The 25,872-nt window shown below is 62.9% G+C and overlaps 1 protein-coding gene across 1 annotated transcript; it reads left to right on the top strand.

Annotated features, from left to right (window-relative positions):
• The first annotated feature begins 3,095 nt into the window (after positions 1-3,095).
• Positions 3,096-24,866, top strand: FIS1 (fission, mitochondrial 1). The gene is made up of 5 exons (XM_030542651.1): positions 3,096-3,202; positions 22,028-22,160; positions 22,439-22,515; positions 24,067-24,172; positions 24,371-24,866. Exons 1-5 carry the CDS (start codon positions 3,158-3,160, stop codon positions 24,466-24,468), a joined length of 459 nt encoding a protein of 152 aa, XP_030398511.1. The 5' UTR covers positions 3,096-3,157; the 3' UTR covers positions 24,469-24,866.
• Positions 24,867-25,872: the final 1,006 nt, after the last annotated feature.

Raw genomic sequence — 25,872 nt, 5'->3', positions numbered from 1 at the left:
ACTGCCTGCCCCCCACAGCGGGCAGAGACAACCCCCAATGGGGGAGCCCTGTGTTACCGTGGGAACAGCATGCTGGGCATGCCCCCCCAAAGAGGGAAGATGTCCGTGTGTTGCCATGGGAACAGGATGCTGGGCATTCCCCCAAGTGAGGGGGGGCTGGTCCCCATGTTGCCATGGGAACGGGATGCTGGGCACTCCTCCAAGTGAGGGGGGGGCTGGTCGCCGTGTTGCCATGGGAACGGGATGCTGGGCACTTCCCCAAGTGAGGGGGGGGCTGGTCCGTGTGTTGCCATGGGAACGGGATGCTGGGCACTCCCCCAAGTGAGGGGGGGGCTGGTCCCCGTGTTGCCAGGGGAACAGGAAGCTGGGCACTCCCCCAAGTGAGGGGGGGGCTGGTCCGTGTGTTGCCATGGGAACGGGATGCTGGGCACTCCCCAAAGTGAGGGGTGGGCTGGTCCGTGTGTTGCCATGGGAACGGGATGCTGGGCACTCCCCCAAGTGAGGGGGGGCTGGTCCCCGTGTTGCCATGGGAACGGGATGCTGGGCACTCCCCCAAGTGGGGGGGGGGGCTGGTCCCCATGTTGCCATGGGAACGGGATGCTGGGCACTCCCCCAAGTGAGGGGGGGGCTGGTCCCCATGTTGCCATGGGAACGGGATGCTGGGCACTCCCCCAAGTGAAGGGGGGGCTGGTCCGCATGTTGCCAGGGGAACGGGATGCTGGGCACTCCCCCAAGTGAGGGGGGGCTGGTCCCCGTGTTGCCAGGGGAACGGGATGCTGGGAACTCCCCCAAGTGAGGGGGGGGGCTGGTCCCCGTGTTGCCAGGGGAACGGGATGCTGGGCACTGCCACAAGTGAGGGGGGGGCTGGTCCCCGTGTTGCCAGGGGAACGGGATGCTGGGCATTCCCCCAAGTGAGGGGGGGCTGGTCCCCGTGTTGCCATGGGAACGGGATGCTGGGCACTCCCCCAAGTGAGGGGGGGCTGGTCCCCGTGTTGCCATGGGAACGGGATGCTGGGCACTCCCCCAAGTGAGGGGGGGCTGGTTCCCATGTTGCCATGGGAACGGGATGCTGGGCGCGCCCCCAAGTGAGGGGGGGCTGGTTCCCGTGTTGCCATGGGAACGGGATGCTGGGCACTCCCCCAAGTGAGGGGGGGGCTGGTCCCCGTGTTACCAGGGGAATGGGATGCTGGGCACTGCCCCAAGTGAGGGGGGGGGCTGGTCCGCGTGTTGCCATGGGAACGGGATGCTGGGCACTCCCCCAAGTGAGGGGGGGCTGGTTCCCGTGTTGCCATGGGAACGGGATGCTGGGCACTCCCCCAAGTGAGGGGGGGCTGGTCCGCGTGTAGCCAGGGGAACGGGATGATGGGCACTCCCCCAAGTGAGGGGGGGCTGGTCCCCGTGTTGCCATGGGAACGGGATGCTGGGCACTCCCCCAAGTGAGGGGGGGGCTGGTTCCCGTGTTGCCATGGGAGCGGGATGCTGGGCACTCCCCCAAGTGGGGGGGGGCTGGTCCCCGTGTTGCCATGGGAACGGGATGCTGGGTGCGCCCCCAAGTGAGGGGGGGGCTGGTCCCCGTGTTGCCAGGGGAACGGGATGCTGGGCACTCCCCCAAGTGAGGGGGGGCTGGTTCCCGTGTTGCCATGGGAACGGGATGCTGGGCACTCCCCCAAGTGAGGGGGGGGCTGGTTCCCGTGTTGCCATGGGAACGGGATGCTGGGCACTCCCCCAAGTGAGGGGGGGCTGGTCCTTGTGTAGCCAGGGGAACGGGATGATGGGCACTCCCCCAAGTGAGGGGGGGCTGGTCCCCGTGTTGCCATGGGAACGGGATGCTGGGCACTCCCCCAAGTGAGGGGGGGGCTGGTTCCCGTGTTGCCATGGGAGCGGGATGCTGGGCACTCCCCCAAGTGGGGGGGGCTGGTCCCCGTGTTGCCATGGGAACGGGATGCTGGGTGCGCCCCCAAGTGAGGGGGGGGCTGGTCCCCGTGTTGCCAGGGGAACGGGATGCTGGGCACTCCCCCAAGTGAGGGGGGGCTGGTCCCCGTGTTGCCATGGGAACAGGATGCTGGGCACTCCCCCAAGTGAGGGGGGGGCTGGTTCCCGTGTTGCCATGGGAACGGGATGCTGGGCACTCCCCCAAGTGAGGGGGGGCTGGTTCCCGTGTTGCCATGGGAACGGGATGCTGGGCACTCCCCCAAGTGAGGGGGGGCTGGTCCCAATGTTGCCATGGGAACGGGATGCTGGGCACTCCCCCAAGTGAGGGGGGGGCTGGTCCCCGTGTTGCCAGGGGAACGGGATGCTGGGCACTCCCCCAAGTGAGGGGGGGCTGGTCCCCGTGTTGCCATGGGAACGGGATGCTGGGCACTCCCCCAAGTGAGGGGGGGCTGGTTCCCGTGTTGCCAGGGGAACGGGATGCTGGGCACTCCCCCAAGTGAGGGGGGGCTGGTCCCCGTGTTGCCATGGGAACGGGATGCTGGGCACTCCCCCAAGTGAGGGGGGACTGGTCCCAATGTTGCCATGGGAACGGGATGCTGGGCACTCCCCCAAGTGAGGGGGGGCTGGTCCCCGTGTTGCCAGGGGAACGGGATGCTGGGCACTCCCCCAAGTGAGGGGGGGCTGGTTCCCGTGTTGCCAGGGGAACGGGATGCTGGGCGCGCCCCCCAAAAGGGGGGTGTCCCTGTCGGAGCGTCGCGTCCCCATGGTAACTAAGGGGGCGTGCCCAGCATCTCCACACTCCTACGTCACTACGCGGACTCCGGCCTCGAGCCCTCATTTCCCGGCGACCCCTGCGCGGCCCCTTTCCCCAACGCATGCGCAAACTGCCGCCCGTTCCGGCCCCGCGCTGCGCAGGCGCGGCCACTCCTCTCTCCCCCGCCCGCGTCTCTCAGCGCCGCGCGGGCGCCATGGTAACAGGGGCCGCCCCCGCCCTGGCAGGCAGGGGCGGGTCCTCCCGGGCCGGGACGGTGGCCGCTTTGGGCCAGACGACCCCGGTTCCCTTTCGTGCTCCGCAGCCTGGGCGGGAACCGGCCGGAACCAAGCGGCGCATGCGCCTGAGCGGCGAGGGGCGGGGCAGCGGGCGGCCAACAGCAGGCGCGTTTCCGGTTCCGGGGCGAGCCACAGGTTCAGTTCCGGGGCGGCTGCTTCCGGGGTTGAGGACGCGATGGAGTCGGTGCTGAGCGAAGTGGTGGCGGTGGAGGATCTGCTGGTGAGAGGCCCCGCCCCCTCCAGTTCCCCCCGGGCCCCGCCCCCCCGATATCCCCCTCCCCGGGCCCGCCCCCTCCAGCTCCCCCGGGCCCCGCCCCCCGATATCCCCCGGGCCCCGCCCCCCGATATCCCCCTCCCTGGGCCCCGCCCCCTCCAGCTCCCCCAGGGCCCCGCCCCCCGATATCCCCCTCCCCGGGCCCCGCCCCTCCATCTCCCCCGGGCCCCGCCCCCCGATATCACCCCAGGCCCCGCCCCCTCCAGCTCCCCCGGGCCCCGCCCCCCGATATCACCCCAGGCCCCGCCCCCTCCAGCTCCCCCCGGGCCCCGCCCCCTCCAGCTCGCCCCCACCCCTCCCCCGATATCCCCCTCCCCGGGCCCCGCCCCCTCCAGCTCCCCCGGGCCCCGCCCCCCCGATATCCCCTTTTCTGGGCCCCGCCCCCTCCAGCTCCCCCGGGCCCCGCCCCCCCGATATCCCCCTCCCCCGGGCCCCGCCCCCGTCCAGCTCCCCCGGGCCCCGCCCCCCCGATATCTCCCTCCCTGGGCCCCCGCCCCCTCTGTGCCCCCCCAGCCCCTGCCCCATGGCTCCCCGACTCCCCCCAGCGTTGGCCTTGCCCCCTGGGGTCCCCTAACCTGGGTCCTCCTGCCCTGAATCCCCTGCACAGGTCCTGCCCCTGGCCCCCCCCCCGGACCCCCGAGTCCCTCTGCTCCCTTCTCGCTCCTTAGCCTGCCCCTCCCGGGGCCTCGTCCCTGCCCCTGCTGGGATCTCCCACCCAGGGGCCTCCTGCCCCGAGCCCCCCTCCCCAGGCTGTGCCCTTGGGTGCCCCCCCCCCCGGACGCCTCTCCCTGAGCTCCCCCCTCCCCTGGTCTTCTAGGGCAGCGGTTCTCAAACGATGGGTTGGGACCCCAAAGTGGGTCGCGACCCCCTTAGAATGGGGTCACCAGGGCCGGCTTGGACTTGCTGGGGCCCGAGGGCTTCAGGTCTCGGTTGGCAGCCCCCCCGCTGCTCGGAGCAGTGGGATTAGGGCTCAGGCTTCGGTCCCCCTTCCTGGGGTCGGGAAGTAATTTCTGTTGTCAGTGCAAGGAAGTTTGAGGACCCCCCCCCAAAGCCCCTACCCAGGGGCCCTCGTCCCTGCGATCCTCCACCCTGAACCTTCAATCCAGGCCCCAGACCCCTCACGCAAAGGTCCCTCCTCTTCAGCCCCCCAGGAGGAGCTTTACCCAGGACTCCCCCCGGGCCCTCCCTGTCCAGCCCAACTCCCCCCTACCCAGAGTCCCTCTCCCTGAGCACCCCAGGCTCTGGGGCCTCCCACCCAGGGGTCCCTTTCCCTGAGGCCCCCATCCTATCTAGGAGGCCCCATCTCTTGGGATGCCTCCCTGTGAGCTTGAGGATCCCCTACGCAGGGCACCCCCTGCCTGAGCCTCCCCCCTCCCCCTGAACCTTCAATTCACCCTCCCCTCCCCCTGAGCCTACCCCGTGGTCCTGCTGACTGAATCCCCCTGCTCTGGGGCCACCCCCCATAGCCCCTTCCCGACAGCTCTCCCTGCCTTCTCCCTCCCAGAGCCTGCCCCCCATATCCCTGCCCTGAGTCTCTGCCCGCTGACTTCCCCTGCCCCACCCTAGGGCTTTCCTAGGGGCCTCTCCTCCCTGAGACCATCCCCTGCTCCCCATTCCCCTTCTGGCCCCAGTGAACCCCCCTCCTCAATTCCTTCTGCACTGATGGAGCAGGTGCCTGTGTGTTTGGATATCGCTGGTTTTCTCTCCTGGGTGCGTGATGCCTTGGGCGCCTGGGCTGGAGGGGGCACCATGTTCTTCCTTAGATGCTGTGACACCCCCCTGCAAGCCAGGTGCCTCCAAGAGTGTGGGGGAGAGGTAGGGTTGGCTGGAGATCATGCCACCATGTTGGGATGTGGGAAGCTGTGCAAAGGCTCTGCCCTAGTACATGTGTGGAGAGGCCGTGGGGAGCGCGTGGCAGTGGGGAGGGCTGCGTTGGGTCCTGTGCAGCGCTCTGGGGCTTTGCGTTCCCTTCCTGAGCCGCTGGCGCGAGCGACGTGGCAGGGGCCCCGGCGTGAGAGGGCTGCCCATACAAAGTGACAATCCACCTGGGTGCGTTAGCGATGGCCGAGACGGAGGTGGTGGTTGGGGCTTGGCTGCCATGGGGTGAAACAGAAAACCTTAACCCCCTCCCCTCCAAACAGTGGGCACCAGTGTTTTCAGTTAGGCTGATTAACAATCGGAACAAACTTTTGTTGCCTCCCTGACCATCTTGGCTAGTAGCAGTTGATGGACCTGTCCTCCAGGAACTTACCTGGTTCTTTTTGCAAACCCAGTTATAACGTCGGCCTTAGACAAGCAAGACTCGGTTTCTCTCCGTCTCTGAGGACCATGCTGCAGAGTTGCTGCGCTGTTGAAAATGAGGATTATTGGGGTTTTCTGTTAGGTCTGGAGTTATTCCTGGTTGGTCTAGATGACACAGGGTCTTTCCATTTACTTCAGGGGTTTGTTCTGCTGACCATCACTGTAGCTAGTGTCTGGGCATTGGCCAAGACCTTAGAGGATTTTGGTAACATCTCTGGTGCTTTCTTCCTTTTGGGCTCAAAATTCTGGTTATGGGAGGCTCTTTGGTTGTGGGATTTTTAAATACTATTGTGGGGGTAGTTAATTTTGGGGAAGGTTTTGTTTGTTTTGCTTGACTGGGAGTTAATTGAGTAGAAAGAAATGCCCAGCCAAGCGTCGTTCTTTCGGCTGAGAGTCATTTTCCAAGAGGTAGGTCTTGCTGTTGTTCCGAAAGGCTCTCAGACTCTGAACTCTCCTGATTATTGCAGGAAGATTGTTCCGTAGCCGGATCCCCTCTCCAGAGAAGGCTTCATCCCCAGCTCTCGCGTGGTCAAAGGCCTTCCGCTGGCGTCGGTAGCTGACTGGGACCCAGTGGGAAGAATTGAGAGTAGATCCGAAGGGACCATAGGTCATCTAGTTCAGTGTTCCTCAGGGACCTGTCTGGGGACCGGCACTGGTTCCTGAGCTTCCCCTGATGCGGTTTGGGAAGGCAGCAAACTAAAAGGTTGAGAGACACAGACAGGACGTCAGACCAGCGCAGTCACAGGCTGGCAATTTTCACCCACTTGCCCCTGGGTTGAGCCTGAGAACTTGCACATGACTAAAGCGTATTCCAGCAAGTCTGGTTTGGAAGGTGTCAAGGGATGGAGACTCGACTGCTTTCTTGTGGGAGTTGGCTCTGGTTGCGTAAGGTTGCCAGCTCTGAGTATCGCACAGGCCTTGCTCGTGACCCGTTTGAGCTAGAGTGACCTCTTCCGAAAAACATCCCATTTGGATTTCAAAATCGCCAGCGATGGGGAATCCACCACAGCGGTTGGGAAGTGGTTCCGGTTGTTCGTTGAAAAAATGCCCTTTATTTCTAGTCTGAATTCATCCCAAGAACGGCCAGACTGGGTCAGACCAAAGGTCCGTCCAGCCCAGTATCCTGTGTTCTGACAGCGGCCAATGCCAGGTGCCCCAGAGGGAGTGAACAGAGCAGGGAATCGTCAAGTGATCCATCCCCTGTCACCCATTCCTAACTGTCGGATCTTGTTAGACCTTTGTCTGCCGGGCTGAAGAGTTCATGATTGGACTTGTTCCCGTGTAAGTACCTATCGATGGGAAGCGAGCAGACTGCAAAGACAGTGTGAATTTTTACCAGCGAGGGGGAAATTCATCATTGGGAAAAGTTCCCAAGGGCCATGGTGGGTTCTTAAATCAAGGCAACATCCCATCTCTAAGTCAACTTGGGATTCATTCAGGGCATCCGACGAGCTGTTATGCAGGTGCCTTCTGCCCTTCGACGCTCTGAAGAAGTGTTGTCTGTTATCAAATTTCTGTTCCCATGGAGGTAGGTATAGATCAAGTCATCCTTCTCTTTGAGCTGCTGGAGGTACGTGTCTTCTAACCCTTTAGTCGTTCTCACGGCTGTGCTTTGAACCCCCTCCAGTTTATCTCCGTCCTTCGGGAATGGAACTGGAGTCAGGATTCCAGAAATGGTTGCACCAGTGCCAAATATGAGGGAATCGTAGACTGGTAGGACTGAAAGGGACCTCGAGGGGTCATCTAGTCCTGTCCCCTGCACTCGTGGCAGGATTGAGTATTATCTAGACAATCCCTGAGGGGTGTTTGTCCAGCCTGCTCTTAGAAATCCCCAATGATGGAGATTCCACAATCTCCCTGGACAATTTATTCCGGCGTTTAACCACCCTGGCAGGTAGGAAGTCTTTCCTAATGTCCGACCTAAACTGCCCTTGCTGCAATTTAAGCCCATTGCTTCTCATCCTGTCCTTAGGGGTTAAGGAGAACAATTCTTCCTCCTCCTTGTAACAACCTCTTATGTACTCTGTGATCATGTCCCCTCTCAGTCTTCTCTTCTCCAGACTAAACAAGTGCAATTTTTTCAACCTTCCATCACAGGTGATGTTTTCTAACCCTTTCATCCATTTTTGTTGCTCTTCTCGGGACTCGTCCCCATCTTTCCTGAAATGTGGGGCCCAGAACTGGACGCGGTTCTCCAGCTGAGGCCCGATCGGTGCAGACTATCGCTTCCCTTCCGGCTGTGCAGCGTGCTTGACGCCGCCCAGCGAAACGGGTGGAGACCAGTTGGCGTCGGTGCAGCTGCTCGGCGACGCGTTGTGAGAATCGCGGCCGTTTCTCAGTGGCGGGGCGGGAGAGCAGGTTCAGAGGTCTCTGGATTAGCGGTGTAAGCGCTGAGCGAGGGTTCGTCCCAGCTGTGTGGGTTGGGAGGTGAGTCCCACCACAAGTAGCAGGTCCTCCCTGCACCGTATCTCAGGTCCCTGAGGCACAGAGCGTGGGGGGGCTGCGTTCACACTGGGCATCAGACCTCTCACCTCCCTCTCTCTCGAGAGGTCTAACGACCTGTCTCGTGGGCTGACGGCACCGACACCCCTGAGCATCAGGATGCCCCAGGTCTCCGTGCATTCTGGGAAGGCGCCTTGAGGGGCTATGTGTCTCTCCGTCTTGACTGTATTGATCCTCCCTGTGAGGTGAGGCAGGGCAGTGCTGTAGAGATGGAGAAACTGAGGCACGGTGCTTCTCTGACCTGCCCAAGGATTCCCCCTTGTCCTCCCCCCCCATCCTTGTCCCATGCCAGTGATCGCCATGGGGCAGATATCTGTGTGCTTTGGGATTAGCTGTGAAGCCTTGGCAGAGCGTTTGGGACCTGCGATCCCCCAGGGCCAGCGCGGCATTGCCCGAACCCTTATTTCAAACCGCAAAGGAAACACCATTCGCGGACTTAACCGTTCCTCCTTTTGCCCGTTGAACCGTGCAGCCCCAGGGGCTGGCGTGCGCCTGGGAAGACAAGTGAAGCCGCCGTCCCTGTCGAGGGTAAACAATCGAGCGAAGCAAAGGGCTCATTGTTCCGGGGCTGGGAGCGGGTTACGGCCTCTGAGCCAATGGCTTTGTCTAGTCTAGAGCGCGTTCGGGCGGGGAATTCTGCTGGCAGAGCCGATGGGCTGCCTGTTGCTGTGGCACAAATGGGGGTGTGATAGGGAGGGTTGTGGTGCTCATAAGACACCCAGCTTACTCCTCTGTGAGCTCCGGGCTCTATCCCTCTGTGAGCTCAGGGTATAACACCCGTTCCCTGTGGACTCAGGGGTCTGCGGGGTCTTTTACCGTGAAAGAACCTTGCACGGTAATATCGTTAACCTCTGTTTATTAACAGTCCCCAAAACCGAATACGCCCACCAAGCACACAATGCTGAGCTTTTTCTGCTGGCTGGTCAGGATCAGGTCATCCGGGGACTCCGGCTTCTGCACGGCGTGATTGGCAGAGGGTTCAGGTCTGACCGCTCTGATCTCGGGTCCTGTCCTGGAGTTGGTTCCCAAGAGTCGGACTTAGGTGTGTCTTAACCCAGAGGTTCTCCAGCTGGGGTCCGCGAGGGTCTTCCAGGGGCTCCGCGGGTCATGTCCGGGGCTGCTGGCCCCGCAGATCAACTCCTCCCCGTCCCTTCCAGTGTCTCCTGCGTGCCGCGGGGCAGGGGGGCGGGAAGGGGCATGGGGGAATTGGGTGGAGTGAGGGCAGGGCCAGGGGCTGAGCACGGGGCTTGGGGGTCTGCCTAAATGAGGGTCCTCGGATTGCTAAAATTTGAGAGCCTGTGCCTTAACCGATCATTTGACTAAACTGTTACTAAACAATTCTCTGACCAGACTTAGCTGATTGTCCAACCATTCTTGTGGCCAACCACAGCCCACCAGCTTAGCTGATTTACACTGAGCAACATCAGTTCTGTAACGGGCCAGAGACAATCAAAGAACCGGACAGAGAAACAGTAGAGACGTGGGGACCATAAAGGGCAGAACACAAATGACGTCTAGATTGCACAATCACGGCGTGTCGATGAGTGACTGCTTGCCAGGCAGAATGCAATGAAACAATGTTTTCTTTGAATCTGTTCAGATCGGTTTCTTTCTCCGGGGGTGGTGGGTAGCAGCCTTCCTACCAGCCTGGTATTTCATTGGTTTAATCTAATTGAGATGGGATGCGAGGGTGTGAGGTTTTTGCTTTTTCGTTCGCGGCTTTTGCTGTCCAAATATGGCTTGCAGAAAAAGGCCTTCCACGGTAACAAGTCTGAGCTCTGGGGCAGGGGTCCCCAACGTGGTGCCGGCGGGTGCCATGGCGTCTAAGTGTGCCCGCCTACTGGCTGATGGACGAGCATCCGCCGAAATGCCGCCGGCAAGCCACGTCATCCAAGGCGTCGCTGCCAAAAATCGGTGGCATTTCGGTGGTGATGCCTATTGACGTTGCCGCTTGGCGGCGGATTTCGGCAGGTGCTCGTCCGCTGCCACGGTCTTCCGTGGCTCGTCGTCTCGCCCCCTCCAGATGAAAACGGTTGGGGACCGCTGCACTAGGACAGTCTTACCAGGGACTGTCCCCTTGGGCACTCCGGTCTGAGTCGGCACCCAGGCAAGCCGGACTCTGCGGTAGGTGGTCATTTTCCGCCAAAAAGCACAGAGATGTTCAGGGTTACAAAGATCTCAAACCCCGAGACGATGCTTGTAGCCAATCCTGGAACAAACTCACGACGAGTATTTTTTAACTGGGACAGAGAAACGAGTTATTGACAAGGTTAAAGCAGGTAACACGCACAAATGAGGTGCGATCTTAAATTCAAAATGTTATAGACGTTTCTATAATAAGCATGTTATTAGGTCCTTCAGGGATTTCTGCCCTTCAGCGTCCTGACAGCATAAAGCAACATTTCTCAAACTGGAGGTCGTGAGGCTATTGGAGAGGGGGCATGCAATCACCAGAAATATTGCTGAGGGAGGGGGTACAGCAGTTGGAGACCAGGGTGGATACAAATCAGTGATTTAAAAACGATTTTTTTTATTTAAATCAGATTTTTTTGATAAAATGCTTTTTCTGGGGGGAAAAACCTATCTAAAGAGAGTGTTTTAATTAAGCTACATTATAGCTCCTGGAATAGGATGATAAATTCTAATTCTATAGTATGAGACAATATATTCATGTCGTGTTTAAGGAAAGTTTTGTAAATGAGTTCTAATAGTTCACGGATTAGGGACCCAATTTTATGGGGTCCCAGGGGCTTCTGGATCAATTATTGTGGTTAATCTTTCTATCTACCCAATGGGGCTCAGTCTAGGAGATGCCATCAGAGATGCGTAGTTTTGCAGTTCTCAAACTGGATTCGTGTCTCTGGAGAGAACATGCTTGTCAACGGCAACAATGTTTTTAAATAAATATCTAATGTGTAGAGGTGAGAAATAACAGACCTCAACTGTGTTGTCCCTCTGCAAATTTGCGAGCACAGAGTCAATCCCTTCCCTCTGTCTAAAAGTTTCCAAAATAGAAGATTGTAGCTTGCGGAATAGATCTGGACACGGAGAAGAAGTGTGGAGATAAATGTGAGAAGGGAGGGACAGGCAGGAGAAACAAAAGGGAAACTGAGCAGCAGAGGCCCCGCAGGATTCCCCGGGTTTAAGGCGCGGCTGGGTGGCCTCCCGAAAGAGCGGCTCTGGTTCGTTTGGGACGCAGGAGGGCAGCCGGGGCTGGGATCAGAGCGCCCTGCGGTGCCTTGTCTTTGCCAAATTTCTGTCCCTGCCCCAGCGAACGGCCGGCAGGGGGCCCCAGCGGCCCTGGCCAAGAGCGCGGCCGGGAGAGGACGGCTGGTGTCGGGGAGTTCCAGTCCCTTTGCAGCCTTCTCTGATCCCCTGCTCGCCCCTCGTTAATTCTTGGGCCAACGTGGTCCTTTAGCTTCAGTGACTTTTCCCTCCCCCTCCCTGGGGTCCCCCCTCCCCGATGTTTGTAGACCACATCTGGCCCGCGGGCGCGTCCTGCCCAGCCTTTGCGCTCCCGGCCGGGGAGGCTCAGCCCCGGCCCCTCCCCTGCTGTCCCCCACCCCGGCCGTCCTGGTGCTCTGAGTCGCATGGTAAGGGGGCAGGGAGGCGGGGTGGGGGGGTTGGATAAAGGGCAGGGAGTCCTGGGGGTCAGTCGGGGTGGTTGGATGGGGTGGAGGTTCTGGAGGCAGACAGGGGATGGAGAACAGGGGGGTTGGATGGGAGGTGGGAGTTTTGGGGGGCCTATCGGGGCGGGGGTGTGGATAGGGGGCAGGGCAGTCAGGGGATGGGGGGGATTGGATAGGGTGAGGTCCCAGGAGAGGGCAGTCGGGGGACAGAGAGCGGGGGGGTCGATAGGGGGTGGGAGTTTTGGGGGGCCTATCGGGGCGGGGGTATGGATAGGGGGCAGGGCAGTCGAGCAATGGGGGGATTGGATGGGGGTGAGATTCTGCGGGGGGGGCAGTCGGGATGGGGGATAAGGGGGGTTGGAAAGACATGGGAGTCCCGGGGGTGGGGCACTTGGGGGCGGGGGATTGGATGGGGGTGAGGTCCCAGGAGAGGGCAGTTGGGGGACAAAGGGAGGGGTTGGCTAGGGGGTGGGAGTTTCGGGGGGCCTGTTGGGGCGGGGGTCTGGATGGGGGCGGGGCAGTCAGGGGACAAAGAGCGGGAGAGTTGATAGGGGGTGGGTGTTTTGGGGTGCCTGTTGGTGGCGGGGGTGTGGATAGGGGGCAGGGCAGTCAGGGGACAAAGAGCGGGAGGGTTGATAGAGGGTGGGAGTTTCGGGGGACCTGTTGGGGCGAGGGTCTGGATGGGGGCGGGGCAGTCAGGGGACAAAGAGCGGGAGAGTTGATAGGGGGTGGGTGTTTTGGGGTGCCTGTTGGTGGCGGGGGTGTGGATAGGGGGTGGGGCAGTCAGGGGACAAAGAGCGGGAGGGTTGATGGGGGTGGGTGTTTTGGGGTGCCTGTTGGTGGTGGGGGTGTGGATAGGGGGCAGGGCAGTCGGGGGACAAAGAGCGGGAGGGTTGATGGGGGTGGGTGTTTTGGGGTGCCTGTTGGTGGCGGGGGTGTGGATAGGGGGCAGGGCAGTCAGGGCACAAAAAGTGGGAGGGTTGATGGGGTGGGTGTTTTGGGGTGCCTGTTGGTGGCGGGGGTGTGGATAGGGGGCAGGGCAGTCGGGGAACAAAGAGCAGAAGGGTTGACGGGGGTGGGTGTTTTGGGGTGCCTGGTGGTGGGGGTGTGGATAGGGGGCGGGGCAGTCAGGGGACAAAGAGCGGGAGGGTTGATGGGGGTGGGTGTTTTGGGGTGCCTGTTGGTGGCGGGGGTGTGGATAGGGGGTGGGGCAGTCAGGGGACAAAGAGCGGGAGGGTTGATGGGGGTGGGTGTTTTGGGGTGCCTGTTGGTGGTGGGGGTGTGGATAGGGGGCAGGGCAGTCGGGGGACAAAGAGCGGGAGGGTTGATGGGGGTGGGTGTTTTGGGGTGCCTGTTGGTGGCGGGGGTGTGGATAGGGGGCAGGGCAGTCGGGGAACAAAGAGCAGAAGGGTTGACGGGGGTGGGTGTTTTGGGGTGCCTGGTGGTGGGGGTGTGGATAGGGGGCAGGGCAGTCAGGGGACAAAGAGCGGGAGGGTTGATGGGGGTGGGTGTTTTGGGGTGCCTGTTGGTGGCGGGGGTGTGGATAGGGGGTGGGGCAGTCAGGGGACAAAGAGCGGGAGGGTTGATGGGGGTGGGTGTTTTGGGGTGCCTGTTGGTGGTGGGGGTGTGGATAGGGGGCAGGGCAGTCGGGGGACAAAGCGGGAGGGTTGATGGGGGTGGGTGTTTTGGGGTGCCTGTTGGTGGCGGGGGTGTGGATAGGGGGCAGGGCAGTCAGGGCACAAAAAGTGGGAGGGTTGATGGGGTGGGTGTTTTGGGGTGCCTGTTGGTGGCGGGGGTGTGGATAGGGGGCAGGGCAGTCGGGGAACAAAGAGCAGAAGGGTTGACGGGGGTGGGTGTTTTGGGGTGCCTGTTGGTGGCGGGGGTGTGGATAGGGGGTGGGGCAGTCAGGGGACAAAGAGCGGGAGGGTTGATGGGGGTGGGTGTTTTGGGGTGCCTGTTGGTGGTGGGGGTGTGGATAGGGGGCAGGGCAGTCGGGGGACAAAGAGCGGGAGGGTTGATGGGGGTGGGTGTTTTGGGGTGCCTGTTGGTGGCGGGGGTGTGGATAGGGGGCAGGGCAGTCGGGGAACAAAGAGCAGAAGGGTTGACGGGGGTGGGTGTTTTGGGGTGCCTGGTGGTGGGGGTGTGGATAGGGGGCAGGGCAGTCAGGGGACAAAGAGCGGGAGGGTTGATGGGGGTGGGTGTTTTGGGGTGCCTGTTGGTGGCGGGGGTGTGGATAGGGGGTGGGGCAGTCAGGGGACAAAGAGCGGGAGGGTTGATGGGGGTGGGTGTTTTGGGGTGCCTGTTGGTGGTGGGGGTGTGGATAGGGGGCAGGGCAGTCGGGGGACAAAGCGGGAGGGTTGATGGGGGTGGGTGTTTTGGGGTGCCTGTTGGTGGCGGGGGTGTGGATAGGGGGCAGGGCAGTCAGGGCACAAAAAGTGGGAGGGTTGATGGGGTGGGTGTTTTGGGGTGCCTGTTGGTGGCGGGGGTGTGGATAGGGGGCAGGGCAGTCGGGGAACAAAGAGCAGAAGGGTTGACGGGGGTGGGTGTTTTGGGGTGCCTGGTGGTGGCAGGGGTGTGGATAGGGGGCGGGGCAGTCAGGGGACAAAGAGCGGGAGGGTTGATGGGGGTCGGTGTTTTGGGGTGCCCAGTGGCGGGAATGTGGATAGGGGGCGGGGCAGTCAGGGGAGAAAGAGCATGGGGGGGTTGGATAAGGGGTGGGAGTTTCGGGGGGTCTGTCAGGGGGTGGAAGTGTGTCTAGGGGCACAGGACAGGAAGTGGGTGGGGTTGGATGGGGTGGAGGTTCTCCGGGGGGGGGCAGTGGTCAGGGGTTGGGGAACAGGGGGTTTGGATGGGGTGTGGGAGTCCCGGGAGGCCTGTCCGGGGGTAGGGGTCAGGGCATTCAGGGGGCAAGGAGCAGGGGGGTTGGATAGGGGGCGGGGTCCCAGGAGGGGGTGCTCAGGGGGGTTGGATAGGATGCAAAGTCCCAGGAGGGGGTGCTCAGGGGACAAGGAGCAGGGGGGTTGGATAGGGTGCAAGGTCCCAGGAGGGGGTGCTCAGGGGACAAGGAGCAGGGGGGTTGGATGGGGGGCAGGGTCCCTGGAGGGGGTGCTCAGGGGACAAGGAGCAGGGGGGTTGGATAAGGGGCAGGGTCCCAGGAGGGGGTGCTCGGGAGAAGGAGCAGGGGGGTTGGATAGGGGTCAGAGTCCCAGGACTGGGTGCTCAGGGGACAAGGAGCAGGGGGGTTGGATAGGGGGCAGGGTCCCAGGAAGGGGTGCTCAGGGGACAAGGAGCAGGGGGGTTGGATAGGGGGCAGGGTCCCAGGAAGGGGTGCTCAGAGGACAAGGAGCAGGAGGGTTGGGTAGGGGGCAGGGTCCCAGGAGGGGGTGCTCAGGGGACAAGGAGCAGGGGAGTTGGATAGGGGGCAGGGTCCCAGGAGGGGGTGCTCAGGGGACAAGGAGCAGGGGGGTTGGATAGGGGCAGGGTCCCAGGACTGGGTGCTCAGGGGACAAGGAGCAGGGGGGTTGGATGGGGGGCAGGGTCCCAGGAGGGGGGGCTCAGGGGACAAGGAGCAGGGGGGTTGGATAGGGGGCAGGGTCCCAGGAGGGGGTGCTCAGGGGACAAGGAGCAGGGGGGTTGGATGGGGGGCAAGGTCCCAGGAGGGGGTGCTCAGGGGACAAGGAGCGGGGGGGTTGGATAGGGTGCAAGGTCCCAGGAGGGGGTGCTCAGGGGACAAGGAGCAGGGGGGTTGGATAAGGGGCAGGGTCCCAGGAGGGGGTGCTCAGGAGACAAGGAGCAGGGGGGTTGGATGGGGGGCAGGGTCCCAGGAGGGGGTGCTCAGGGGACAAGGAGCAGGGGGCTTGGATGGGGGTCAGGGTCCCAGGAGGGGGTGCTCAGGGGACAAGGAGCAGGGGGGTTGGATAGGGGGCAGGGTCCCAGGAGGGGGTGCTCAGGGGACAAGGAGCAGGGGGGCTGGATAGGGGCAGGGTCCCAGGAGGGGGTGCTCAGGGGACAAGGAGCAGGGGGGTTGGATAAGGGGCAGGGTCCCAGGAGGGGTGCTCAGGGGATAAGGAGCAGGGGGGTTGGGTAGGGGGCAGGGTCCCAGGACTGGGTGCTCAGGGGACAAGGAGCAGGGGGGTGGATGGGGGCAGGGTCCCAGGAGGGGGTGCTCAGGGGACAAGGAGCAGGGGGGTGGATGGGGGCAGGGTCCCAGGAGCGGGTGCTCGGGAGAAGGAGCAGGGGGGTTGGGTAGGGGGCAGGGTCCCAGGAGGGGTTGCTCAGGGGGCAAGGAGCAGGGGGGTTGGATAAGGGGCGGGGTCCCAGGAGGGGGTGCTCAGGGGACAAGGAGCAGGGGGGTTGGATAGGGGGCGGGGTCCCAGAAGGGGGTGCTCAGGGGACAAGGAGCAGGGGGGTTGGATAAGGGGCGGGGTCCCAGGAGGGGGTGCTCAGGGGACAAGGAGCAGGGGGGTTGGATAGGGGGCAGGGTCCCAGGAGGGGGTGCTCAGGGGACAAGGAGCAGGGGGGTTGGATGGGGGCAGGGTCCCAGGAGGGGGTGCTCAGGGGACAAGGAGCAGGGGGGTTGGATGGGGGCGGGGTCGCAGGAGGGGGTGCTCAGGGGACAAGGAGCAGGGGGGCGGATGGGGGCAGGGTCCCAGGAGGGTGTGCTCAGGGGGGTTGGATGGGGGCAGGGTCCCGGGGGGGGGGCTTAGGGGACAAGGAGCAGGGGGGTTGGATGGGTCAGGAGTTCTATGGGGGGGCAGTCAGGGAGCAGGAAGGGGCAGATGGGGCGGGGCCCAGGCTGTTTGTGGGGCACAACCTTCCGTGCCCGGACCTCCATACCATTTTGCAACCCCCGATGTGGCCCTTGGTCCAAAAACTTTGCCCACCCCGATGGAGACGGAGAAACCGACGTTCCTCTGGCCCCGCATTTTGCCCCCTGGTCTGCAGCTCCCCTCCAGCCCCCAGCCCATTGTGGTGTAACTGGGCTTTCCCCCCGGGAACGAGGCTCTAACGTACCCTTCGTGTCCTCGGAGCAAACCCACACGGCCCCTGGCCGTTGGGCCTGGGCTCGGAGACCGGTGAGGGACCTTCCCGGGCTCGCTTCCCCCAGATGGAGCCCAGTCACCGGCCTCTCTTCCAGAAAGCTCAGAGCCGGCCAGTCTGCCCCGACGCCTGCTTAGTCACTGACTCTGTGGGGCGGTTGGTTTAAAATAATCCCCGGGGCTTCACAAAGGTCAGGAGTCTTCTCTCTGTTTTCCAGACGGGAAACTGAGGCACAGAAGGGGGAAGCGGTCACCCAAGAGAGCTGGGACTAGATCCCGGGTGTCCGGCGGTCCCGGGGCCCCGTCTGCTAGGCCGCGCCGCCCGCCTGGGAGGATGGCAGGTGGCCAGCGGGGAGCGCCGTGAGCGGGCGGCCCGGCAGGGCTCGCACCGTTACCCTTGGTTGGAATGTCCCAGCTCCCGTGCCGTGGTGTTGCAAGCGCGGGGGTGTTCAAACAAAGGAATCCGGGTTTAATTTCCTCCATGGAGCGGGGCGGGGGAAGCCTACAATGACAAGAGCATTTCTCAGTCGTCGTCTGACTTCCTCGACCGGCCGGGCCTCTCCTCTCCGCTCTGTTTATCAAACCCAGCGTTAGGGCGGGAGTGTGGGGGTCAGGCGGGTGCCCGGTGGCACCTTCAACGCTGCCAGCTCTCACTTGGCAAGGGCGGGACGGCTGATCGTAAAAACGGCCTTCCAGATACGGACCCGGCGCCACCTCTGCCCGGCATGCCGAGGGAGGGGAATGGGGAAGCCTGGGGAGGGGAAATCCAATTCCGTGGGGCGGAAGGCTGCAGGGTCAATTGTTCGTCTGCCAGTCGCTGTAGCGGCTGGGATGGGAGGAGGGCGCGAGGGGCAGGGAAGTGGAGGCAGGGGGAGATTTTCCTACAAGGGCCTGTTAGAGCATCGAGACTGACCTGGGTAGCCCAGGCCAGACCGAACATTTCAATCCTCAGGAGACTCAATTGTTCCCTGCGCGGGAGAGACCTGGGCGAGACATGCCTGGGTGATCCCGCAGGCGGCCCGCTCTCCGCGCCACCCAGGAAGGCAAACCCCCCCCAACCCCAACATCCCTGCCAGTCTGGGGGAAATCCCCTCCTGAGCCCTGCTCTGAGGATCGGCTGGGCCCCGAACTTATGAGCAAGAACCGGGTCGCTAGAAAGAGGCTTTGCTGTCCTGCCTTCTGCCGCGTCCTCTTGCCAGTCGTGGAGGATTCAGAGGAAGGCAACCCCAACCCCTAGTGAATCCAGCCGGCCGGTTGTGCGTGGTAGCGGGGAATTCCTTCCTGACCCCGGCGGGTGAGCCCCTGAAGCATGAGATTGGATTCCAGTGGTTGGCGTCATTCAGAACCGCAAGGAGCGGGCTGGCAAGCCTTCTCCGCCGTGGCCCGTGAAGGAAGGCCCAAAGTGACCGTCTAGCCCGCGCCGAAGTGGATTTGCAGACGGGCAGGTTCTAGTCCTCGAGTTCTGCAGCGGCCCCGGGCTTGGGGCCCGTGTCCCTGAAGCCCAGGCGATCGGCACCACGGGGCGAGTGGCCGCCCTCAACTTACCTGGTTCTCTCTGGGGCTGTGCCACCCCCCGTGTCTGTTGCTAGGACTTCCAGGGGCGTAACCTTGTGGTTCTTTTTACCAAGGTGAGCTGAGACATCCCCTGATCTCTTCCCTGGGAATTGTGGGAAAGTGTCGGTGACGCTGGCCATGGCGGGGGCTGGCTGTGGATCGAGGGGGCTACAGAGCTCAAGGATCGCCGAGCTCCCTGTATTCGTAGATACCACGGCCCCAATGCCCCCCAGATAACCACCCGTCTGACACCAGCCGGATCGCTGCCCGGAATTCCTGCTTGAACTAGAGCGGATGTGAGGAAAAAGCAGCCCATCCGGATGGAAAACCTGGCCGGCGATGGGGAAATTCTGTTTGTCTAAACCTCCAGTGACAGGGGATTCCCTGGTTAGTTTTTTAAAATTTGGCCACATCTTTGCAGTGGCCTTTTGTTTTTCGTGCCACTGAGCTCCCAGGTCCTCCCAGTCTCACCTCCTGCATCCTCCTGCTTTTCTTTCTGATTGGGAAAATAGGGAAAAAGTCCGTCTCGGGAAGATGGAGCGGCGGGCTGGCGAGTCAATGGCAGGGCCCGTTGCTGTGGGCCAGAGGAGAGCGTATGGGTCCGTCATTCTTGGTCGGTGGCTCAGATGTCGCTGAATATTCTCGGGCCTGAGGTGTGGACCGGATGAAATAAAGGCATAATGTCAAGATCTCATATTTGTTCCCAAAATTTGACCTTTGCTTCGCTTCTCCATCGCCCGGAAACATGGACCTTGGTTGGCTTAGGCCCGAGTATCAGGCTGGTCAGCAAATCAAACGCACGTTCCTCTGTTTAGGCCGGACCTGTTGAACGACTCGCTCTGCCGTGTTTGCAAGCCAGGTATCGTTCCGGCCTAGGTTCGTAATGCTTAATGCCATCCCGCAAGGGGATTAACGATCAGCAAACAATTAGTGGGGGGAGGGTTTCAAAGGCACCTTCGCCAGGCATGCGTTGAGTGATGATTACAGAATCGTAGGACTGGAAGGGACCTCGCGAGGTCGTCTAGTCCCATCCCCTGCGCTCAAGGCAGGACTCAATATTATCTAGACAATCCCTGACAGGTGTTTGTCCAGCTGCTCTTAAATATCCCCAATGATGGAGATTCCACAACCTCCCTAGACAATTTATTCCAGTGCTTAATCACCCTGACAGTTAGGAAGTTTTTCCTAATGTTCAACCTAAACCGCCCTTGCTGCAATTTAAGCCCATTGCTTCTTGTTCTGTCCTCAGAGGTTGAGAACAATTTTTCTCCCACCTCCTTGTAACAACCCTCTATGCACTTGAAAACTGTGGTCATGTCCCCTCTCAGGTTTCTCTTCCCCACACTAAACAGTGCACATTTTGTTTTCATGTTTTCTAGACCTTGAATCAGTTTTGTGGCTCTTCTCTGAACTCGCTGCAGTTTGGCCACATCTTCCCTGAAACGTGGTGCCCAGAACTGGCCGCACTGCTCCAGCTGAGGCCTAATCAGTGTGGAGAAAGCGGGGGAATGGCGTCTCGTGTCTTGCTTACAACGTTCCTGCTAATACAGCCCAGAATGCTGTTCGCTTGTTTTGCAACAGCGTCACACTGACTCCTATTTCGCTTGTGATCCGCTGTGACCCCCTGATCCGTTTCCGCCGTTCTTCCTAGGCCGTCCTTTCCCCTTTTGTGTGCGCGCGACTGCTTGGTCCTTCCTCCGTGGAGCACTTTGCATTTCTCCTTCTTGAATTTTCATCCTGTGTACGTCAGACCTTTTCTCCAGGTGTCCAGATGGTTTTGAATTTGAATCCTCTCCTCCCAAGCCCTTTGCAGCCCCTCCCGGCTTGGCAGCAGGCAGGGTGTGAATACCAGGCATTCAGACACGCAGGAGTGCGGGTGGCTGGAGGCTGGTACCCTGGGCTGAGCAGGGGCGGGATTGGCCCAGCCGCCCGTGGCTCCGCCGCGCCCGGTGCAGTAGCTGAGTGTGTGGTTTGGCTCGGGTGAAATGTGACATCAGAGACCCGGAATCAGAGGGAGTTTGTTCCTTTTGGACCCTGGCCCAGTCCAGGAGGGAGACGGGCTCCGGGACAGAAATGCTCCCGGCTAGGGATCTGTGGGGCTCCTTTCCCAGCCTGGGCCTAGCAGGGTTCTGCCCCCGGCTTGAGGAGGGGAGTGGGGTGTAATGGTTAGAGCAGGGAGGCTGGGAGCCGGGAATCCTGGCTTCTTTCCCCAGCTAGACTCCACTCCTCTCCCTGGCTCAGGAGGGGACCCAGCCCCCCTTGCTCTAACCCACCAGCCCCCACTCCCCTCCCAGAGCAGGGGAGAGAACCCAGGAGTCCTGGCTCCCAGCCCCCCCTGCTCTAACCCACCAGCCCCCACTCCCCTCCCAGAGCTGGGGAGAGAACCCAGGAGTCCTGGCTCCCAGCCCCCCTGCTCTAACCACCAGCCCCCACTCCCCTCCCAGAGCCGGGGAGAGAACCCAGGAGTCCGGGCTCCCAGCCCCCCCTGCTCTGACCCACCAGCCCCCACTCCCCTCCCAGAGCTGGGGAGAGAACCCAGGAGTTCTGGCTCCCAGCTCTCCCCCCCTCTCGCTCTAACCACCAGCCCCCACTCCCCTCCCAGGGCCAGAGAGAGAACCCAGGAGTCCTGGCTCCCAGTTCCCCGCTCTAACCACTATACCCCATTCCCAGAACTGAGGAGAGAACCTAGGAGTCCTGAACCTGAGTGGGGGAAGTGTGTGTGTGTGTGTGTGTCTCTCTCTCCCTTTCTCTCCCCTGTGTACACCTAGGGGTGGGTATGGAGAGTTAGGGGTGACAGGCCCTGCTCTGCCATCTTAGCCCTACCCTCTCCCTGGCCCTGCATGTATCCCTAAGCCGGGGCCCGGCAGGCGGGGGTTCCCGGTGCTGTTCCTGGCCCTGCCCCAGCCCTGCGTGTGTCCCCAAGCCGGGTCCTAGCGGGAGGGGGGGTCCTGGCGCTGCCCCTGGCCCTGCGTGTGTCCCCAAGCTGGGTCCCGGCGAGTGGGGGTTCTTGGTGCTGCCCCTGTCCCTGCGTGTGTCCCCAAGCCGGGTCCCGGCGGGAGTGGGGTTCCCGGCACTGCCCCTGTCCCTGCGTGTGTCCCCAAGCCGGGTCCCGGCGGGAGTGGGGTTCCCGGCACTGCCCCGGGCCCCGCGTGTGTCCCCAAGCCGGGTCCCGGCGGGAGTGGGGTTCCCGGCACTGCCCCGGGCCCCGCGTGTGTCCCCAAGCCGGGTCCCGGCGGGAGTGGGGTTCCCGGCACTGCCCCTGGCCCTGCGTGTGTCCCCAAGCCGGGTCCCGGCGGGAGTGGGGTTCCCGGCACTGCCCCGGGCCCCGCGTGTGCCCCCAAGCTGGGTCCCGGCGGGAGTGGGGTTCCCGGCACTGCCCCTGTCCCTGCGTGTGTCCCCAAGCCGGGTCCCGGCGGGAGTGGGGTTCCCGGCACTGCCCCGGGCCCCGCGTGTGTCCCCAAGCCGGGTCCCGGCGGGAGTGGGTTCCCGGCACTGCCCCGGGCCCCGCGTGTGTCCCCAAGCCGGGTCCCGGCGGGAGTGGGGTTCCCGGCACTGCCCCGGGCCCCGCGTGTCCCCAAGCCGGGTCCCGGCGGGAGTGGGGTTCCCGGCACTGCCCCAGGCCCCGCGTGTGTCCCCAAGCCGGGTCCCGGCGGGAGTGGGGTTCCCGGCACTGCCCCGGGCCCCGCGTGTCCCCAAGCCGGGTCCCGGCGGGTGGGTAGGGGTCTCACCCTGCTGTCTCCCCGCAGCGCTTCGAGAAGAAGTACAACGCGGAGCTGAGCGGGGGCACCGTCTCCAAGGGGACGCAGTTCGAATACGCCTGGTGCCTGGTGCGCAGCAAATACAACGACGACATCAGAAAGGGCATCGTGCTGCTGGAGGGTGAGTGACGCCCTGCGCCCGCTCCCCCCTGGGTCCCTGCCCCGGCCCTGCCCGACCTGGCCCACTGAGGCAGGCACCCGGCACAGGCCTGCCCACTCCTCTGGGAACCGTGCCGCCGGGCAGGGCGGCCCTGGATAAGTCTAGGCTGACCCTGGTTCTGTCTGCCTGGTTCTCCCCTGACGTCACCCCCCGGCCCTGCTGCCTTGCCCTGAATCGCGGGGGGTGGGGGGACCTGGAGCCAGATCCCCCGGTAACCCCGTCTCCGCTCTGCCATCTAGACCTGGTGCCCAGAGGCTGCAAGGAGGAACAGCGGGACTACGTCTTCTACCTGGCCGTGGCCAATTACCGGCTGAAAGTGAGTGTGTGTATGGGGGTGGGGGGACGTGGCTGCCCCTCAGGTCCTGGGGTGGCTTGGGGAGCTGTGCCTAGGGGCTGGGCGCTGGGTGGGACATGCTCGAGGGGCTCAGGGAGCAGGTTATATGGACTTAGGGACCCTGAAAGATCAGGGACAGGCTTGAGCGGCGCAGCGCGCGGGTTATACGGGCTCGGGTACCCTCGAGGGACGCAGGGAGTAGGTTATATGGACTCAGGGATCCTCAAAGATCTGGGACAGGCCTGAGGGGCGCAGGGAGCAGGTTATACGAACTCGGGGACCCTCAAAGATCAGGGACAGACCGGAGGGGCGCAGAGAGCGGGTTATATGGACTCGGGGACCCTCAAAGATCAGGGACAGGTTGTGGGGTTCAGGGAGTGGGTTATACGGATTCGGGGAGCCTCAAAGATCAGGGACAGGCCTGAGGGGCGCAGAGAGCGGGTTATACGGGCTTGGGTACCCCTGAGGGGCGCAGGGAGCAGGTTATATGAACTCGGGGACCCTCAAAGATCAGGGACAGGCCTGAGAGGCGCAGAGAGCGGGTTATACGGGCTTGGGTACCCCTGAGGGGCACAGGGAGCAGGTTATACGAACTCGGGGACCCTCAAAGATCAGGGACAGACCGGAGGGGCGCAGAGAGCGGGTTATATGGACTCGGGGACCCTCAAAGATCAGGGACAGGTTGTGGGGTTCAGGGAGTGGGTTATACGGACTCGGGGGTCCTCAAAGATCAGGGACAGGTTGCAGGGTTCATGGAGCGGGCTATATGGACTCGGGGAGCCTCAAAGATCAGGGACAGGCTCAGGGGGGCAGGGAGCAAGTTATATAGACTTGGGGACCCTCAAAGATCAGGGACAGGCTGGAGGGGCACAGGACGCGGGTTATATGGACGTGGGGAGCCTCAAAGATCAGGGACAGGCTCAAGGGGGCAGGGAGTGGGTTATATGGACTTGGGGACCCTCAAAGATCAGGGACAGGGTTGAGGGGTGCATGGAACGGGTTATATGGACTTGGGGACCCTCAAAGATCAGGGCCAGGATTGAGGGGTGCATGGAACGGGTTATATGGACTCAGGGACCCTCAAAGATCAGGGACAGACTGGGGGGCGAGGGCCAGCTCGCCCTGGCCCGTGCCCCGTTTCCCCAGAGGGATGCAGGGAGCAGACTGGGGGGACCAGAAAGGAAGTGGGTTAACTTTCCTAGCCAGGGTCCCCCCGGCGCTGAATCCCGGCGGGGGGAGCGGGCCAGGGACGCCCCCGCCTTATCGCAGGGCGGCTCAAGCGGAGCTGGGGCTGTGGCCGGGCGGGGCCCGGTTTATGGACTCTGCCACCGCAGCTCATAAACCCCAAGGCGCTGATAGGCGAGAGGAGGGCTGGGGGGCTCAGAGCAGGGAGGGGGCGATGCTCAACGCTGATCAGTGGGAGGAGGGCGATGGGATGGGAGGAGCCAGGTGGGGGCTTGTGCCAGGGGAAGGCTCGAGGGTGGGGGGCGGGGGGGAGGTACCGTGGGTGCTGACCACCCCCTTGCCCCCCAGGAGTACGAGCAGGCGCTGAAGTACATCCGGGGGCTGCTGAAGACGGAGCCCACAAACACGCAGGCGCTGGAGCTGGAGAAGCTCATCGACAAGGCCATGCAGAAAGGTGAGCCCCCTCCGCCGCCCCCCGAAATCCAGGCTCCCTCTCAGCCCTGCCCCCCGTTATCCCAGCCGGGCCCCAGTGCCTCTCTGCATCCCAGCATGCATTGCCCCACCGCCAGCCGAGGGGGGGAGGGGAGAGGTGGGCGGGGCCTGGCGGGCTGAGGCCCCGCCCCCGCGGCTGAGCCCTGTCTTCTCTCCGCAGACGGCCTGGTGGGCATGGCGATCGTCGGCGGCATGGCGCTGGGCGTGGCCGGCCTGGCCGGCCTCATCGGATTGGCCATCTCCAAGTCGAAATCGTAGCCCTCCGGAGCGCCCCCCCGTTCTCCCCTCCCGCCGGGCCCGGGAGCCCAGGCGCTAACTCCGCTCCGAGTCACTAATCTTCCCCCTCCGTGGCGACTCCTCCCTGGGATCCTCCTCCCCCCGCGCTCGGGGGGGCTAATCAGTGCAATAGGGGTTCGGCCGGGGGGGGGCGATCGGCCGGCCCCCCTTTCCCCGGCAGCAGGGGGAGATGGCTGGGGAGGCGCGGGCCTCGGGCGGTGGTTCCCCTGCAGGGGGCCGGGCCAGGGTCTGACCTCCGGCCGCCAGGCTCCTCCGTCTCGGGCCCCCCTGCGCCAGGATTCCCCGCCCCACATGCACCCCTCCTGTCCCTGCTCTAACCGCTGCCTTCCCTATGTAAATAAAGGTTGGTTCTAATTTGACCCGCAGCGGGATCTCGGCTTTGCCCGCTCCCGGCCGGCTCAGCACGAGCAGATGTGGGGGGACACGCTGGTGGGGGGGAATCGCTGGCTGGGAGAGAGGGCCCCATCTCCCCGCGGGCAGGAGGCGGGAGCTAGAGGTGATGGAGTCCTCAGAGCTGTGTGCCCCTCGCAGGCGGGAGGCCACGGGCGAGGGGCCCTTTCTGCCCATCCCGTCCGGTCAGCCCTCTTCGCCTGGCAAAGCTCATTTCCTGGCCAATAAACTTCTCGGGCGATAAGCGGCTCGCCTTGGACCCCGGACTCTGGCCAGGAGCAGTAAACACACGGGCACGGCCCATGGCAATCCAGCCGATTGCAGCGTAAACAGCTGGGTCCCTTCACATGGCAGGCGGGTCTCGCATGCAGGCCCTGCCAGCCGGGCCGTCACCCTTTTGTTCTTGCCCTTGCGGCTGTTGCTGGGGAGGGGGGCGCTGGCAGCCGCCCCGTGTGGCCGATTGTTTGGGGCCAGCCTTTGCTAGGCAGCAGGATGTTCGCCTGGAGGGGTCTGGCTTTGTCCCGGGATGGGGCTGAGACGGAAAGCGGGGGGGGACCTTTGCCCGTGCCCCTCTCCCCCCACGGGCCCAGTGGCCGACCGCCGTCTCAGCTGTGAAGACAGCGGGATTTGAGTTCTGATTTCTCCTTCTTGAGATAACAACCTTCTACGGCCGCCAGGTCCTGGAGAGCAGGCTGGGGTGAGGGCTAGAGTTCAAACCCTGCTGCTGCTGTGTCACACGGAGGTGGGTAGTTTCAGCCCGTGGAATTTATCCCCCCCCTTGTAAAAAGGGTAATAAATTCCAGGGAGAAAACCCCAATAAAAAAAGGTGTGAAAGTTGCAAAGTCAAGGGGCTGCCCCCAGTGCCTCCGGACCCCCCCGGGAAGGTTGTACCTCTAGGAACCACCACTGGGCCTCAAACCTGGGATGCGGCGACTCTGAAATAGCTCTTGGGGGGCGGTTCCTCCACGGGGAGCA

This window comes from Gopherus evgoodei, unplaced genomic scaffold (assembly GCF_007399415.2).
Source record: "Gopherus evgoodei ecotype Sinaloan lineage unplaced genomic scaffold, rGopEvg1_v1.p scaffold_106_arrow_ctg1, whole genome shotgun sequence".
Lineage (NCBI taxonomy): Eukaryota > Metazoa > Chordata > Testudines > Testudinidae > Gopherus > Gopherus evgoodei.
The sequence above is the reverse complement of the archived record's forward strand: the minus strand, read 5'-3'. Positions and strand labels throughout refer to the sequence as shown.